Below are 19,187 nucleotides of genomic sequence, written 5' to 3'. Positions count from 1 at the left end.
GACAAATTCTTAGCTCCAAGGTTGACACCGCGCCCCCCCCCCCCAGCTTAAAGTGCAAAAACAAAGCTACAGTATTCACCAACTAATCACCTACCTGCTGTCCTGTGACATTACTCCTTGATTTTGTTTTTGTTGGTTTATGGTTCAATTTTGAGTCCTGCAATGTTCTGGTCTCTGCTGCTCTTGCCGTGCTGTTTTATATCTTTAGTCCTTCCCCATGGTGCTCTAGTCTCTGCTGCTATCACACTGTTTTTATAACTTCAACTCTCTCCTGTGATGCTCTGATGTAAAATCCTAGAGAAGACAATTGATTTAAAGAAAGCAAAATCAGGAGAATCATAGATCTAACTATGCAGACTAAACTTTCAAAAAGTCATGTGTATAAATACAAATAAATGTGTGTATTTATAATTGCATGTGATTTCCCTTTAGCATTCAAATTTCATTAATCAATTTGCAAAGTCCAGGGTAGCATTACTGTTAACCATTAATTGCTCTACCCTGATTTATAGCTCGTGCAGTCTTCCTCCTACTAACACCCCCAGTATTGAAATCAATACACATGTGCAATTCATACTCTAATTTATTCCTTCTTAGATCTTTAAAACATTGAAATTCCCTAATGGGATATTGGTCTTTCACCTGGATTCTCTGGATGTAGAGTAGACATTTTCATGTAAAATAGAAGTTTGTCTAGCTGCCTTTGTCAGGAGTCATTTTATTTTTCTTTCCTTAGGGAATGATTCCAAAGTGGAAGGCTTGGTGAATTTTGAAAAGCTACGGATGATTGCCAAAGAAATCCGTCATGTTGGCCGTATGGCTTCAGTTAATATGGACCCTGCTGTTATGTTCAGAACAAGGTTAGTGTTATCTATTCACAGAATAATGGAATTCATAGCAGTGTAATGAGTCAATTAAAATTATTCATGGTAGAGAATAAAATACCTACTCGGAAAGGGCTAGCTGTAGACAGAAATGTCTCTTCTCTTTAAAAGAATAAGCACAGTTCAGATTGTTTCTATCCAGAAGACATAGCAGCAATAGTGCTCTGAGAATAGATAATAACTTGCTTTCCATTGATGTAACCTGCCCGATACCAAAGTACTAAAAACCACATAATCTAGCAGAAAAAGATGTTGTTATGTTGTAATTGTTTTAATTATTTTAGTGCTGTATGTTTTTGGTGCTTAATATCTGTTATACAATGTTTCACAATAGGTCTTTTGAAATGTCAATTTTTCCTTCTGTGGTGCAATGCTTTTCAAAGGTCTTACTCTAGCATGGTGTAGAAGTATCTTGCATTTTATAGCATTGAACAAGATCTAAATTAAGGCATCAAATGGTTCCTATTTATTACTGTAAGTGAAGAAGTTGTGTACGGTCCTATATTTCACACGTGTACTATTTTGATTTCCTAAAATCTGAAGCGCTAAATCAGCTGGAGTTTGTAACCTGTGATGGTGCCAAACTGCAACTTATAACCAAAAAAGCTGTACTATCTTGACTAAACCAAAGCCCTCTCAGAGTCCCTACTCTCATATTTCCAGTAAAGTTCCTCCTGGATATCTCTATTAAAATAAAATGAGAGAGTACATACACATAAATCATCAAGGAATTGCATGCAGTAAGCTAACATGCACTGTTTTCAAAAAATTAGAATGGACCTGCTGATTTAAGATGAGTGGTCAGCCCGGTTGTTATTCTGCTTTTTCGTGATTGTCCTTGTCATTGAAGCGGCAGAATACACAAACCAGACAGTTTAATGTTGGGTTTGTCGGTGGTCCTTGTACATTTGGTGCTATTGAAGTAGGACTGCTCATTAACAGATGATATTTTCAAGTATTTGCTCTAGAGTTAAGTCAAAATAATATTTGCAGCATTGTAAAGAATAATGACAATATGTTGAACAAATATTGACTTTGAATTTAGGACAAGATTTTCAACTTGCTGCCACCAGAAATTAATTTAGGCGGTTTCTCTAATAGGCAACCCACAATGTCAGTTTTACTCTGGGATGGCAAGTTAAAAATCCAATCCATGGGTAGAATTGACTGAAGCTACAATCTGCACTATTACAAAAGTATATTACCTATAAAGAAATATAGCATATTTAACACTGCTTTACACCATCATTAAAATGCTATGTTGAGATAAATACCTGGTACCTATCTGCAAGGATTAAAGAAATCCAGGTTTGCGATAGATCTGTGCATTCTGGTTATTAGAAGTTCTTTTCCTATCGATTATACAATTGTATCTATAAATGGACAGAATTTTTTGCATTTACTTTATCTTTATAGAGAATGATGGCAAAACAAAATCTCCAAATAGTCTTCAATTATTCTATGAAATTTCATTATAAACATATTAAAGTTATTATTAAATTACTTTCTACATTGAAGGGCGAAAGTTACTCTGACTGGACTGGGAAATGTTTGCATTTAACTCAGTATGTTTGGTCGTGGTCAGTTTCTGTGTTGCGATGACTGAAGTGACTGGACTGTGTTATGTCCCTTGGCTTCTGTTACTGCATGTCTGAGATCTGGTCTTTTCTGTCTGAGCTTGTGATCTTTCTCTGTCTTTCTTCTTAATCCACGCTTCAATATTCATGGCTCTCACTTACAGGAAGAAGAAGTGGAGAAGTCTGGGGTAAGTGGTGTACTGCAGGCACCAAGGATGTTTTTTTTGCCATTTTGCATTTTCCCTCTCTCTGCTTCCTTTAAGCTTTGAAATTTTTCAGTTTAACCCTTTTGTGCTCTGGCCTCATTTTGGATGATCTTTAACTACTCACATGAGTCTGTTCTAACATTGCTTAGGCTACTAAGGTCATTTGAGCGACTTTAGAAGCAATAGCTTCAAAATCATTAAAGCACCCAGTCCCTTAAAAGTTACATATTTAATAATGGTTTGAAAACAACTATATATAAAATAAATTCAGAGAAACAATAACTGTTCACTACAAATATTTTAAAGACAGACATCAGGATGAAATTGGCAACTGTAATTTCATGGACAATTATTTTTTATAATTACAATATGATTATGCTACCTTTCTTACATCATTGGGGTAGCTTGGGTTTGTCTTCTGGTTTCATCAGTGGTTCCGTTTCATGTTGGGCTTGTATCTGGTTTTATCTGCAGTTCAGCTTAATGTTGGGCTTGACAGTAGTTAATGGAGGTGCAATTTAATAAATTTGGGTGCTTGTAAATGCTAGATTTGTTTTTATTTACTGTAACTTTACAGGGAAAATTTTGCCAGATATTTATACATAATTTTTTTAAAATACTATCAATGTAACTTTTATTCTAAAGTTTTATTCTAAATAAATATAAATATTTACCTGTATTTAGGGGCATCCTGGTAACTCAGGTAATGGGAGTGATTTTTGAAGTCTCAGCATTCAGTGACTTTTGGGCTGAGCTTCAACTGGACTGCGGTGCGTTACTGTTTTGTTTTTTGATCTTATGCAGAGGTTCCATTCTATGAGGGCTGAGAAGAGTGTACCTTCCTGCTGATCATAAAGTGGCATAGAGTACTATTGAGACAATTTTGTTTTTAATATTGTCAGGATTTATTACAACTGCTGTTTAACATCAGCCCTGCATGAGCTTTGACTCCTACTCCAACTCTTCTGCCGGAGTAGCAGCTTCTTTTAAATTAGTGGGCAGAGATGCTCATAGTGGTGTAAAGTTTGGTTCCCAACTTGAAGCAGAATAGGGTTATTTGCAGAGTAGTTGCTGGTTTTTATCTTCCTTTCACTCTTCATTCCTTTTCTTTCATTTTTGTCTGTCTGACTTATGGAATGAGGCATGTGTTATTTTGAGCTTGAACAAGACTGACCTCAATCTGACCTTTGCATGTCCAGTCTTTGACGTTCCATGCTGAAACCAGCGGCGTCTCTCTCTCTTTCTCTCCACTGTGGCAGGTCGCTTAGCCAGGGCAGTACAAATGCTGCTGTGCTGGATGTGGTACAGACAGGAGGACACAAAAAACGGGTACGCCGCAGCTCATTTCTCAATGCCAAGAAACTCTATGAAGATGCACAGATGGCTCGGAAAGTAAAACAATACCTGGCAAACCTTAATCTGGATATGGATGAAGAAAGCCTGCAGGCACTGTCACTGCAGTGTGAGCCAAGTACTAATACGTGTAAGTCATAGTTTTTTTATATATTCTTTGATAATATGTTGATGTATTTACACTGTATCAGATTTCATTACGTTGTGAGTTAAAGGAAACATTCAATTTCATCCCAGGTGTGAGAAACAATAAATTACAATTTTGAAATAGTTTATTAAAATACCAATTATCTTGACTTTCAATACATATTTTGTTACAAAAGAAATAATTTATATTATGGTTCCTTTGCATAATTAGAATTAGGTAATCCATTATGACGGTAGATTTAAAATTCCTTGTGATCACCTAGAGCAATTTATAACATCCTTTCACAGGCAGTGTTTTAACTAAATTTAATGCCTGAATGTTTCCTTAAAAAAACAAAGTTTAATTATCCATTGAGTGAACCAGATTTCATGACTAATATGCCAATCACATTTCAGCAGATTGAAGCTGCTGTCATTGCTCTTTATTTTGGAGACCCAAGAAAGTGACTATCTCCTTTGCTCAACCAGTTTAAGCTATCAACACTGAAATGTACATTAATATTACAGTTTAAACAGCCCCTGTTTCACTTGCTCAAAACCTATTATATTTCTAACTTTTCTCAGTTCTGATGAGAGGCCGTAGAGCTGAAAAGTTAACTCTATTTCTCTCTCCATAGAGACTGCCAGATCTGCTGAAGCTTTGCAGCATTTTCTGGTTTTATTTCAAATTTTCAGGATCCACAGTATTTTGCTTTTGTGTGTAGAATAGACTCCATGGCAGTGCTGTATTGATGAGCACCTTATGGACGAATATGACTAAGAAAGGGATTGACAGTTGTAAAGATAAAGTCAGATGGAGACAATCAAATAGCAATATGATGGCTCCCTGAGTTACTGTGCTTTTGGTGACCTATGAAGGTAACAGACTTGTGGTGTATAACTTAGGATGTCAGATTACATAGGTGTTAGAATGCTTTAACACTGTTTTCCCTTGGATGACTGGAAGAAACTTTCCCTGACATTTCCTTTCAGGAGAGAGAGTGGGTTGGGTTGCATCCAAAGTAAAGCAGATTTCACATAGTTTATGAAATGGATGTTCTCGGGCATATGACCATTTCTTGATCCATGCTTTATCCTCATCTCGGCATTGGTTATTAATGAGGCTTTAACAGCAGTAACCTAATTTCCAAGTACAGGTCCAACAATTTCAACTCCGGTCTCTTAACTGTACAAAATGTTTATAGTGTCAGCAGATAGATTTGAAATAAAGAAAAATGTGTTAATGAGAAATCTTTTAAAGTTTTTTTTAAAATGGCTCTGAAAATGATTCTTCATAAAATTGGTAGCACCACTATTTTGGCAAGCAGGTACAAGGGTGGAAACTAATGTAATTACCTTCAAGAGTGGTAAATTTAGTTACACTATTTCAATAAATATTTTACTCTTTTTGATAAATATTACAATTAACAATAAAGGGACAGATTGATTAGGTTGTAATTGTAGATGCTATACTGCCAAAAGTACATGTTTAAAATCTCAATTTCTGTGTTTTATTTGGTAGTTAAATGGTTAAGATAATGCATACAGATCAGATTCATTGACTCATGTACTGTAACTGCATTAATTGTTTGGAATTTGGTTTCAGTCATGGAATAAGACCTGGATGTAGTTGACACATAACTTTACAAAACAGTGAAATACACAGCCAGAGTTTGATTTTTAACAACTTTTAACAACTGATTTCCAGTGGTGGTGGTTATGGGTCGTCCATGGACTGAGACAGTGTTATGATACAACAGTTGGTAAATGCTGAGTTGTTTAAATCCCAGAGGGAAACTTGAACAACTGTCATAACCTATATTTTCAATTGGTATGTTTGAGATGCAGCTCTGAATTCAGTAGTAAAACCACCGAGCCTCAAAATGTTTTTTTAAAAATGTCCAATTTTCCCTTGAAATTTCAAACTCTTGATAATCCAAATGCGAACAGATTTTCTCTATCAGCAGCATGTATAATCCATAGATAAAATGGTTGTAATATTAGAGTCCACCCGAAAAGTTTTGCACTTCTGTCTCGAAATTTGTCCAGAAACTTCAAAGGATTGTTTTCTGTATAAACAATTGTTTCTGATGAATTGTTTGCATCATAAATTTCAAAATGCTGCAATGCTAACACCAAACCCAACATCTCATTTTCAATCATTGGATATCTTCTCCATCGTACATTCAACTTCCGTGAAAAACATCCTGTCGGTTTTTCAATTCCAGTGTTATCATCATGTAACAGTACGGCCCCAATGCCTAAATTGCTCACGTCAACAGCCAACTTAAATTGCCTCGCGTAATTGGGTACTGCCACAACTAGTGTTGTAGTTAATACAGTTTTCAAACTATCAATTACTTCTGACACTCCAGTGTCCATTGAAACTTCTTGTTTTTTTTTATAGCTGTTAGTGGAGCAACCACACTGCTAAAATTTGGTACATATTTCCAGTAAAACCTACTCATGCCCAAAAATCTCAAAACTTCTCGTTTTGTTGTAGGCGCTGGGAAATCCACGATATCCTTGACTTTCACATCTCTCAGCCACCTTACCATGTCCAATGGTATGGCCTAGATACGTAACTTGCACTTTTGCAAATTCACTTTTAGCCAAGTTCACCACCAAATTAGTTTCTTGTAATCGAGAAAATAATTCTTCCAGGTGCTGCAAATGCTCCTCCCACGTCTGACTGAAACAATCAGATCATCAATATAAATAGCACAATTGCTTGGATCTGCAATTACTTTGTTAGTCTTTGAAATGTCACAGGTGCATTCTTCATACCTAATGGCATGACTTTAAACTGATATAGTCCATTTGGCGTCACAAAAGCTGACATGTCCTTTGCTCTTTCTGACAATGGTACCTGCCAGTATCGTTTTAGCATGTCAATCTTTGTGATAAGTTTCGATTGTCCCACTTTCTCAATGCAACCTTTCAACCGTACTATAGGATAGGAATCCGCTTTTGTCACCGCATTCACCTTTCAAAAGTCCACACACAGTCTTTGTGTTCCATCCAGATTTGGGACCAGTACAATAGGCAAACTCCAGTTACTGCAACTAGACTCAATATCATTTTGAAGCATGAAATCAATTTTTCTGTATTTGTGATAACTTTGCTGAAATTAATCTATAAGGATGTTGCCTCATTGAAGATAAAACTTGTACAGACACATCATGTATACGTAAATCTGTCTTCCCCAACTTATTTCCACAAATAGGTTTGTGTGACTGCAATAGCTTTTCCAAATCACTTTGATGCTTGTTTGGAAGGTAACTCAACATTTCATTTAAATTTTCAAATATCCCTTCAACCAATTTGCTTAGAGGAAAATCAATTTGAGTCATGCACCACTACCACTAATACCTCCTTTTGTTCCTCTTCCCTGTCAAAGTACTTTTTAAGCATATTTACATGACACACCCTCTGCTTTTTTCTTCTATCTGGTGTAGTTATTAAAAAAATTACTTCACTCAATTTCTTTTCAACCCTGTAAGGCCCAATAAACCTTGCATTTAATGAATCACCTAGTCCTGTTAACAGCACTAGTACTTTCTCTCCAGAAATAAAGCTGCGAGCTGTCTCTTTGTTATCGGCCTTCATTTTCATTACTTGCTGTGACATCTTTAAATGTTCCCTAGCCAGCTCACATGCTCTGTTCAATCTTTCCCTGAAATTTGATAGCTTCTAAATTTTGACACACCAATTTCTCATAAATCAATTTCAGTGGTCCCTTTACCTCATGACCATAAACTAGTTCAAAAGGGCTAAAACCAGTTGATGCATTAGGAGCGTCTCTAATAGCAATTAACAAGAATGGAATTTCCCTATCCCAATCCTGTGGATAAACCTGACAGTACGCTCTCATCATAGTTTTTAAAGTTTGATGCCATCTTTCCAAAACCCCATGTGGCTCTGAATGGTAAGGTGTTAATTTAAATTGTTTTATCCCCAAATTGTTCATCGCTTCCTTAAACAGTTATGACATGAAATTTGACCCCCGATCTGATTGTATTTCCTTAGGTAAACCATACCTTGTAAAATATTTAGTTAACTCCTCCACAATCTTCTTAGTTGTAATCTCTCTTAAAGGTATCGCTTCAGGAAACCTTTTAGACACATCCATTATTGTCAGTAAGTACCGATTTCCCCTTTTAGTATTAGGAGGGGTCTTACACAATCAATCATGACCCTAGTGAAAGGTTCTTCAAATGCTGGTATTGGAATTAAAGATGTCGGCTTAATCACTGCTTGTGGTTTTCCTGTTACCTGACATGTTCTACGGAATTTGACTACATCTCTATGCAATCCTGGCCAATAAAAATGTTTCTGTACTTCTGCCTTGTCTTTCTAATTCCTAAATGGCCCCCAATGGAATTTCATCAGCAATTCTCAGAATCTCATGTACCTCTCTCCAGTTTTCATTTGCTGAAACATGATCCGCCTCCATTTTCTCTTTAAAATATCACTCTTAAGGTAATAACATACTGGAATACATTTTGATTCTGTTTCTGAGTAAGCTAACTGATATAACTGTTTTAATTGCAAATCATTTTTCTGCAACTCCACCAACCTCCTTGAGTTAAACACTTCAGCTGAATTGTCCTGTAGTCTTTTCTCCTGAACAGTGTTATCAAACACAGTGCCAACTAACTGGATTTCAGTACCTTCTCCCTGCCTTCAGACTGCCTGCCCTTCTTGATTTTCTTGTTTCAACTTGTGTGCCTGTGATCTTGTTATCACACAATCTGGAAACAATCCAGGATGCTCTCTCTGTAACACCTCTGTTGAAAATACTTCTACAAGCTGTTCAACTACCATAGGCATCACCCACATTTGTGATCCAGCTATATTATTACCCAAAATAAATTGAAACACTGCAATGGGCAATTTTTCTACCATCCCAACAGTAACTTCACCTGCCTTCTATTTACTCTTTAACTTTACCTTCCACAGTGGATTAGGTTTAGCATCTCTATGAACCCTGCTTATTATCACCTGTCCCTGCAATACTCCCTCTGAAAAACAAATGCCACTATCCCACAACATTAAGGATTGACTAGCCCCTGTATCTCTTGAAATTTTAACATCTTTATCTTCTCCACCCTGTACATATGGAAAGACTTTCCCTTCACACACAAAGTCTTTAAACATTTCTGCAACCTGCTCCTCAGAATTCTCTTGGGTAAACTGTGAACACATTCCCACTTCTTTATCTATCACTGCTTCTCCCTGTTTTACTTGTACACAAACCACTGTGCCTGAACCTCAGACGTATAGTACTTTTACTTCCAGAACTTCTCTGCACCCCTATAATTCAACAGATTTTCCCAGTAAATTCCAACACACTGACTTCCTATGCCCCACTTTATTACAATGTAAATACTTTAATTTTCGAAAGCTCCTGCGAATTTCCAGCTACTCTTTCTCTTCTCTGACTACCTTCCTTTCACCTTCCCATTTTCTGTCCTTTTCTGATTTGAAAGGGTGCGGAAAAAATGGTTTAGCTCTAGAAACTAACTCATAATCATCAGCTATCTCTGCTCCTTGTCTTACAAAATCAATGCTCTGTTCCTGCACATGAGTTCTCACTACCAAAGGAATTGAATCTTTAAATTCTTCCAAAAGAATGACTTCCCTAAGAGCTGCATATGTTGTCTCTATTTTAATGCCTATATCTACTGGTCAAAATTACTTTGTTTTACTCTCTCAAACTCAATATAAGTTTGCCCAGGCTGTTTTCTCATATTCCTAAATTTCTGCCTGTATGCTTCACGAACCAATTTATATGCACTCAAAATAGCATTTTTCACCACATCATAAGTCACCGATACTTCTGATAACGAAGCATCTAACTCATGCGTTCTACTCACCAACTTATGCTGTAACAATAATGTCCAGTTTTCCTGTGGCCATTTCATCTTTTTAGCTATCTTCTCAGATGAATAAAGAATGCTTCAATATATTTTTCCTCAAACTTTGGAACAGCTTGTACAAATTTAAACATCTCCCCACTGGGCCCTACTCTGGAGATCAGTCCTTCCTCACCTCCTGGTGTCTCTTTTTCAACTGCCAACATTTTAAGTTGGAATTCATTCTCATTTTCTCTCTCTCTCTCTTTCCTCCTTCTCTATCTTCACAGTTTCTAACTCCATTTCCTGTTTTCTTTCTCTCTTCTGCCTTATTACCTGTTACCTTTGGGATGCCCTGTCTTTTTCCTTTGCTTTTAATTCAAGTTTTTTACATTTCCTTTGCTCGTTCAAGTGTCTTCATTTGTAACTGAAGCCTCACTCCCTCCAGCTGTGACTCACTAGTGTCATGTAGCACTTCCAACTGTAGATGCTGTGCTATGCCTTTAATTATATCTGATTTCCTAGCCCCCACAGGTAACCCCAATTGTAATTTATCTGCCAACTCTGTTAACTTACTCTTGGTTACTTTTTGTAATTCAATCGGAGTTATATCTTCTACTCGTAGACAAGTCTTAGCAATTGCCAAAACTATCTTGCAGTCTCACTACTTCTAAAATCCTCACCAATCCCCGAGTTCAAAGTGCTTCTTGTACTCATAACCTTAAGATTCACCAATTCCAAACCAATCAAGGAATTACAAATATCCCGCCAAGAGCCCCCAATTGTTATGACATTGCAGTTGGTAAAGGCTGAGTTGTCTAAATCCCAGAGGGAAACTTAAACAACTGTCATAACCTGTATTTTCAATTGGTATGTTTAAGATGCAGCTCTGAATTCAGGAATAAGACCACTGAGCCTCAAAAGGTTTTTTATATAAAATAAATTAAACATTTATTAATTTAACAGCAAATTAAACACATACACATGTCTACAAATTACTACCATAATAACTTTTAAACAAATCCCCAAATTAATCACTCCCAGGTAAATCTTCACCAAGGTAGCAGTAACCCATAGACTTTAAAGAGTGCAAAGCACATTTGACCTTACGAATTCAAAATAAGGTTCCTTGCAATTTGTTTCCTTTGCAGACACAGTTGTAGACTTACAGGCTGGTTAGATCTTAAATGCCTCTGACCTATATGCAAACTCCTTTCTGTTTATACCTAGCTTTTCCTTTGAATGTAAATTTTAATTGTATCACCAGGCTTTTAAGGCCACATCTTCTAACAATAACATTTTCATCTCACTGATTTTATAAGTAATATAAACACATTGCTTGGCGTCTCCCACTCTTGAATACTTTATTCAACATATGCAAATTTACACTTTACCTTTTAACTTCCTTACGTTTATCTAATTAACATCTCAAAACTACTATACATCAAAGCACCCAGACTAGCTGGTTTTAATCCAATTAAGCCACACACAGACATATGTGTGTGTGTATATATATATATATATATATATACATACAGACACACGCACACACCCTACTCCAATTCCAATTTAAAAATAATTTCCAATAACATTATAGACATTAATATCTCTTCATGACAGATAGTTTTAATATGTTGGCTCTTACATGAAGCTGTGTTTAAAATCCTTAGAAGGCCACTGCTCAGACGAGCTGCCTAAGGAAGGTTTTGGAGTAGCCACATCCTCAGATCAATTAGAAGCTAATTGTTGGTGGCATTTACTTAAAGTTGGCTGAGCTTGAAAATCCCTGATTCCTACAAGGTGGGTAGGCCCTGTTAGGGAAAGAAAACAACAGGATGTGGCCAGCTTTCTTCTTCCCTTTTTAAAATACTTTTGGCACTTTTTAAGTGTGATCTCTCAATTGTGATGGATTCTCATTGCATTGTCATGGAAGTCTCACAACCAAAGGAAGTCAACTGGACATGAAAAAGGGTGGGCAAAAAAACAGTCTAATTGATCATTACAGAAAAATGATGGGGAAAATATAAAAAAGACAACGTATCTTAAAACCAAATGTAAAAATGAGTTTGCAAGATCTAATTAAATTTATTCCATGTGCATTTCTTTTTACGCATGTCTTTGCTGTTATTTTTTAAAAAGTAATTATTTAAAATTTAAGCCACTTGGGTGCAAGTTGTTTATTTAAAAAATGCGAGGACCTGGCATGTGCGGTATGCACTATTTAAAATATGTTTTGATGTAGAAATATTAGACTGGTTGGTTTACTGGTTTGCAGAACCATCTGCACTTTCTGCTCAGGCCCCATTTCTAAAGAAAGTACATGACTAGAATTAAGAGCTCACGCTGATAAAGCTCAGTGGTACTGCAGTTCATTCTATCTGTCTTGATAGTACTTTAAAAACTAAAACTTGGAACTTTTTTTTTGCTCCTTGTGTTTACTCCTTCTCCACAACTTCTAAAACTGCAAGGCAATCATTGTTTTAAAAACTGTTCTTTCCAGCTTTGGGTCTTGCAACCTGCAGCAATAAAAGGGCAGAATTTAATGCACGCCATGCAGGAGCAGGCTGAAGGTGATTTGAGACATTTTAATCAGGCAGGAAGGCACGAGGTGGAGAGCTCTTCAACTTCTGCCTATCCCTCAATCAAGTCAGAGGCAGGGAAAGGTGAGGTAGGCCTTCCCATCCCTAAGCCAATTAAGGTCCATAAGTGGCCAATTAAGGGCCACAAGCACCTCTCATCTCTGCTACTGGTTTGGTTGGGTATATGCGTGGATGGGCGCGGGCAGGCGGAGTTGAGGCATCCTTCTGATTGTAGACCCTGTGGAAAACCCCCTAGTGTCCCACACCATCCCCAGCCCCCTCGCTGGTACCTGCTTGACTGGTTCCAGACAACCCCAACAAAATTAACTGTCCTCCAGGCCCTCAGCACTGCTCTTGGTCCTAGGCCTACTGCAGTCCCAGCAGGGGCTGTCATTCTGATTCATTGGCAGCTCTTGGAGTTGGTGTCTTTGCCTCCAAAGTCCTTGGAATCCCAACAGCAGGCAGATAAGTGTCTGACTGGGATTTAATCTGGAAGTGGCTGTGGCAGGGTTAAGCAGGCGGATGAGGCCACTGCCCAAGCCATTAAATTGAGCCGTATGTTACGCTTTTGAAACAAAAGAGCAGAAACCAAAAATAAAAGAATCAAGCAATACGTAAGTGTTGGGAAGTAAACCTAATTGCAGCATTTTTCATTCCCCAAATCTGAGGTAAACATTTTTTCAGTGCCAGCAAGCTTAAGTTCTGAAATTCCAAGTTGGAACCTTGCATTTTCAATGTAATCTGTACATATATACTTTTTCTTCATTGACATCTAGTACCCAAAAGCACAGGCGAAAAGAAAGTAGGAAAACTTTCAGATACATCTCCAGTCGCTCCAAGATCAGGGGTGCAACATCAGAAGCAGCAACAGCAGAAAGTAAATCAGGCCCTCCAGGTCCCAGCTGTTTCATTATATCCATCACGCAAGAAAGTGCAAGTTAAAGACCTCCCTCCATTTGGTAATAAAATTTTTGGAAATAATTTTCTGCTATGCTTTTGAACTGAGTGTTTGCGAGCTTCCTTCCACAAAGTGTGTCTGAAAAATAACCTCTCCTGAAGAGTCAGTTCAATATAATACGAAATGTTTTTGTTATAAGGACTTATGAATTCCAGTAGCTTTTCTTTATTATTGTATGTTGTTCAGCATTATTTTGCTTGTTATGTGTTGAAATGGGAAAAAAAGGTTATCTGCATTACTACTTTAATTTCTGTCCTTAAGGTACACATTCTCCTCAAGCTTTGAAGAAAATTCTGTCCTTGTCTGAAGAAGCAAACCTGGATCGGAATAAAAAGCAGGCAGAAGATACTATATCAAATACATCATCTCAGCTGTCATCTCCTCCCACATCTCCTCAGACCTCACCAAGGAAAGGTAGTATTTTAGAAAGAAAATGCACCAGATCCCAAGATGGGCCCATTCCCAAAACCATGCAAAGCCAGTGTATTTGCTAAGGAGATGTGATATAGTCACTGATGTGATCTGAGATTTTCAATCTACCACAGACATATTTTTGACTGCTTATCCCATATGCCCAAAACTGTCAGGTCTCCACCCTCTAGTGGTCATTCATGTGTTATGTGCACTTATCGTGTAATGGGAGATAACTGGGGCTGGATTTTCAATCAGGAGTCAGGAACCAGAGATGGCACCTAGTTTCAGATCGCCACCCCACACAATGTGCTTTAGGCATGGGGATTTTCAATTCTTCAGCCAATTAAAGGCCAGGGAGTAGGATTGTCCTCCAAACAGAGACTGTGGGCAGACTCCGAATGCTGGAGATCCTCCAGGACTCCGTCCAGCAGCTCTGGCCAAGGTTGCAACTGCCAATCTGAAATTGGAGTCTGCAAGAGACAAACAAAGGTGATTTTATCTTGATGTTTTAAAAATCCAAAGCTGCCTGCCATGATCTTGGAGAGGGAACCCCTCCAGGTGACTGCCAGCGACTGCAGCTGTAGCCCAGCTACCATTATGGGTTCGGGGAGGGGACATCGTCCAGGCCAAATGTGGGTTGCCCACAGTTCTGACTGTAAATTCCAGTTGGTGTGAGAATGGGGCCTATTAGATTAACAATAATTGTCCTTGGTTGACTGTGCACCGACAATCTGACCTTGAGCCACCCTCATTCAAAATTGCTCATGGTCAGGATTGTGGCAGCAACCGGCATGGAGGTCAGTGGTACAAAATTATTTGCCACCCCACCTCCAATCTGGATACCAAAGCATTTTAAAAATCCAGCCCATGGTGCTTGCTAGTCTTAAAGTGTCCAATACGGTAAAGTCCCGCCATTTGTGGTGGTTACGTGAAACCTCACAAATCAGCGAAATCGCAAGTGACAAACATGCTTCACATTGGGAGTCAATTAGATGGGTTCCAGCAATGGGAAGCATTGGTTTGTGTAGTTACTCTACAGCAAATTGTGGTATGCGACAGACTGCAGGGGTGACTCTCGAGTTCAATGTTGTAACAAAACAATTCAACTACAGACTCATCTCTTGTAAGCTCCAAGACAGGTATGGAAAATTTTAAAACGAGACAATCCTCGTTTAAGAAAAGCATATGACTCACCTCAGACAAGTGTAAAATTAAAAACAAATAATTTCAAAATATCTTCATTTTAAAAAATAATGAAGTAACATTCTCTTTAACTCTGGCTATTGTGCATTACCCCTCCTCTCATTCCCAAGTTTTACTGAATCAGATATTGACACATTTACATAACAAGACAAATAAATTGGTAAACATTTCAAAATTGAACAGAGCCACTATTGCAGCAGAGATTCAGATATTTCCAGGTTAATTTCTCTGTTTGAACTGCACTTCAGCTGCAATCATTCCTGGCACCGCCTCTCACCCCTGTCGGACAGGTGCTTAAAAAGAAGAAAATTAAATGACCATGGCCAGGAATAATGGAAGGAATCTACTTCCAGAGACTTCGACACTATTTCCCTGTTAAAAGGTGCCAAGGTCTCTGTTCCATCATGGATCAGCACCAACCGCAGCCACATCTGCCCAGAATAGAATTAATAAAATGGGATAATTTCATTTAGAATGAAAGGTCTTTAATGAGAGAGAGGGGAAAAAAAACACCGATACGCGAACAATTGCTCTCACAATGGGTGATCTGGTGTACAAAGGCTTTTGCGCGGGTGAGTGAATACGTGAATAAGGAGGTTACGAAAGGTGGGACTTTACTGTTCCTATTTTTCTCAAAACAGCAAGGAGCTTCTCATATGCTGATAAACATGGCTCAACTGACAAATGGCAAAATTATTTTACAATAACATTTTACATTTAACCTACTACTATTAATTGTGGCATTAAAATACTGTCTATTTTCACACCTCTAATAATACAACTGACTCCAGGTGCTTTGTAAATTTTATTCATTGTAATGGTGTAAATAATTCAGCTGTTTCTCCATTTCCCCCTCCCTCCAGAGAAATAATTTAAGTTCCCACAGATACATTTACTTTGTGTTTAATATTTGCACCCCGTCATTTTAAGCCACAATTGACCAGCATGGCAAGCAATCCCATTGTAAATTGTGAGGAAAAAAGTTCTGTTTCCCCTGTTCCACTTGTTGGCTCAGGTCGTGTACTGCATAATTATGTGACCTTGTGAGAGCATAAATGTTGAAATATTTTGCTCCATCACTGCACTGACTAATAGCTACTTAGCTAAGTAACATAGCACGACAGAACTTAGTGGTTTACAATTGAGTTAATGATTTTTTAGTTCAACCTATGTGTTTTCTGCATTGGAAGGATTCGATAAGTCCTTGAATGGAACCATCATCTCATCAGTGACACAGAACACATTATCAGCAGGAATTAGCCTGAGCCTCCAGAAGAAAATTATTTTCCCCTTAATGGAAAATATTGTCCAATCCTGTTTTCAGGTTGCAAGAGTTAGATAAACCCATTTTTTCATTTCTTCCAAGTTGTGCCCCATGCAATAAAGCAGTGCTTATATTTTTCACTATTATGTAATTGAAGATTACTGTTGAAAACTAGACTCTCTGCAGAAATTCACCAGATTACATGATTATGAAAATGTGCATAATATTTATTTTGTGTTCTTTCAGTAAAGATTAGAGTAAACCTTTGTCATGCCTTTCATTTTAAGACGTGTTAAAACATTGTCAGTGCACAGATAACAGCCAGTATGAGAACATGTCATTTAACAGTTGTAGGCCTTAATCCATGCCAGGATATGACTATCTGATGTACTGTGAATTTGCCAGTTAGAGTACATGGTAGTTATTTTCTAAAAGTTTGGAGTAATTGTCTTTGTGTGTCCAGGTATTTAATATTGTAGACAATCTGTTGGCCTTTTTAATGAGAGAGAGAAAAATTAAGCTTTCTGCTATCTAATTATTCCTGGCTAAAGTCCCGAAGAGCTTCCTCTGAATTAGTCAGATTGACTTCACCACTGTGAAGGTTGTCTGGATAAATGAGAGCCTGGTTCTGTTCAAAGGAGATACAGTGAGTGTCAGATTTGATTTCTAAATTGGTTTTCTCATCCTGTTTGTCAGGTGGCAGTAAGCTGAGATCTCATGGCTCCAGACAGTCGGACCTTTCAGGCTCTTCATCCTCTCTTGGAAGTGAAAACAGTAACAAGAATAACAATGCACCACGGACCTATGGGATAGGTGGGGTTGTTGTATAAAGAAAAATGTATTAGATTGGCTGGGGGGTTGTGGGAGGTGATCTGCAGCCTTAGGGTAATTAAATAGAATATGAGAACCAACTGTCATGATAAAACAAGAATTTTAATTAGCCAAGATATGTATGACTAGATGACAGTGTAATTCTGTTTGTTTGAAAATCGCAGTATGCAGTTTTGACATGAATAATTGAGGAACAAAGTGGTAGGCCAGAGAAACAATTGGAAAATTAAAAATCAGAGTATACTGAACTTGATAGATTATTGTATAAGAAACGTGGTTAATTTCCAGAAGCCGGATGCAGTGACACTTAAGAGGAAAATGGTCACACAATATGTTTGAAACAGCAGGATTTTCTAAAACTGGTTCTTATCCTTCTACAATTAGGACTTGATTGCTTTATATTTATTTGTAATTTACGTATTTTATTTAACAATCCATATCAACATAATCTTGTAAGAAGACCTGAGCTCCAACCAGCAGGAGGAGAAATAAGATGTGATCACCTCAAATATACAGCCAATCACCTGCTTAAAAAAAAGAAATGTTTCATGTCTTGCATCATATATTAAAACCTTTTTAAAAAAAAACATAGTTCCGCAGATTGAATGAGCAATATTTCCAATTGTCTCAATTCACCTGAGTGATAATAGAAATAACAGTCCATACATGCAAATTATTAATAAATACTGAGGATTGCATGAAATGTTTTGGAATAATTTCAAATACAATGAATATTCCCATTGAGAATTATATCACACATGGGGCTGAATTGAATGCATCCCTTTGCAGCAGGAAACATGGCAAGCCGTTTAATTGTGGGAAATACTTTGCGTTAGTCTCCCGGCAGCGGCAAAAGCTGTCCCAATTAAGGGAGGGCAGAAGAGGCCAACACAGGATTAATGGCCACCGGTGCCAGGATGTCAATTAGACCCATTAATGAGCCAATTCATGCATACCACCGCAACTTAATGGTGGCTCAGGGATTAAATGGGGGCCACACAGCTTTCCCATTCCCTGAGAAGGCCACACAGCAAACACACTCGAGTTTGCCAGTGAACTCCAAGAGTCAGCCCCATGTAGTCAGGCCATCTGTTCCTGATTGAGGGGCCTAGCCTTGGGCAAGGAGGGTGCCGCCTGGAAACCAACCTCCTTCCCTTGCCTCCAACCCTCCTCTCCCACATCACCCAACCCCTACCTGAGACCCCCATCCGGCCTTTACTCAACTTTGCCCTTGGGTCTAACGTTGATCCTGGCCTCAGGTTGGTGCACTGTCACCAGCAGCCACCACTCTCGCCAATGCTGGCGGCAATGGCAATCTGCCGGCCTCTGATTATTCAGCAGCTCTTGGCAGGCAGTGCCAAGGGACCTCAATAACGGGGAAGGCACATCGGTGGCCGCCTGAGTGTCTAAAGGGCACTTGATTCTGTCAAGCCTCATCCACGGGACTGAAGGGGGTTCCCCACTGGTTCTCCAACTGATGGGCAAGACTCCGAACAATTACTATTGTTTTTTTGTGTGAAAGACCTTCAATATTCAGCTTCTGCAAACATTGCAGTAATTCGTGGAATTGTAGCATGGTTACAGCACAGAAGGCGACTATTTGGCCCATCCTGTTTGTACCAGCGCAAACTTTTTCTCTTTGGATACTTATCCAGTTCCCTTTTCAAAGCTCTGATTGAATCTGCCTTCACCACACTCTTAGGCAGGTAATCTTAAAAGAGCAATGCTGCAATTGGTAGGTAATTGTTTTATCTTGTAGTCTTACATTTTTGAAACACTCCCTATTGCTTAACTTGCTAGGCTTCCAGTACTTTCCATATTTGTGACAATATTTAACTGACCTTATCAGGTTGAAATTTTACACTGCCACCCATTCAGAAAAGCCACATTCTCTCATCTAATGCAAATGTTTCAGCACCATCATTTATTTTTAT

The 19,187-nt window shown here is 38.1% G+C and overlaps 1 protein-coding gene across 1 annotated transcript in view; it reads left to right on the top strand.

Annotated features, from left to right (window-relative positions):
- The window catches only part of rapgef2b (Rap guanine nucleotide exchange factor 2b), a 552,839-nt gene that overhangs the window by 481,248 nt on the left and 52,404 nt on the right, over positions 1–19,187 (top strand). Inside the window, exons 21-25 of the mRNA XM_041188696.1 lie at positions 737–860; positions 2,626–2,649; positions 3,927–4,150; positions 13,360–13,542; positions 13,803–13,955. Of these exons, the coding sequence (XP_041044630.1) occupies positions 737–860; positions 2,626–2,649; positions 3,927–4,150; positions 13,360–13,542; positions 13,803–13,955 (708 nt within the window). The remainder of the gene's footprint in view (positions 1–736; positions 861–2,625; positions 2,650–3,926; positions 4,151–13,359; positions 13,543–13,802; positions 13,956–19,187) is intronic.

The sequence above is a fragment of the Carcharodon carcharias genome, chromosome 1 (assembly GCF_017639515.1).
Source record: "Carcharodon carcharias isolate sCarCar2 chromosome 1, sCarCar2.pri, whole genome shotgun sequence".
In the NCBI taxonomy this organism is placed as follows: domain Eukaryota; kingdom Metazoa; phylum Chordata; class Chondrichthyes; order Lamniformes; family Lamnidae; genus Carcharodon; species Carcharodon carcharias.
Note: the sequence above shows the minus strand (reverse complement) of the source record. Positions and strands in the feature narration are given on the sequence as shown.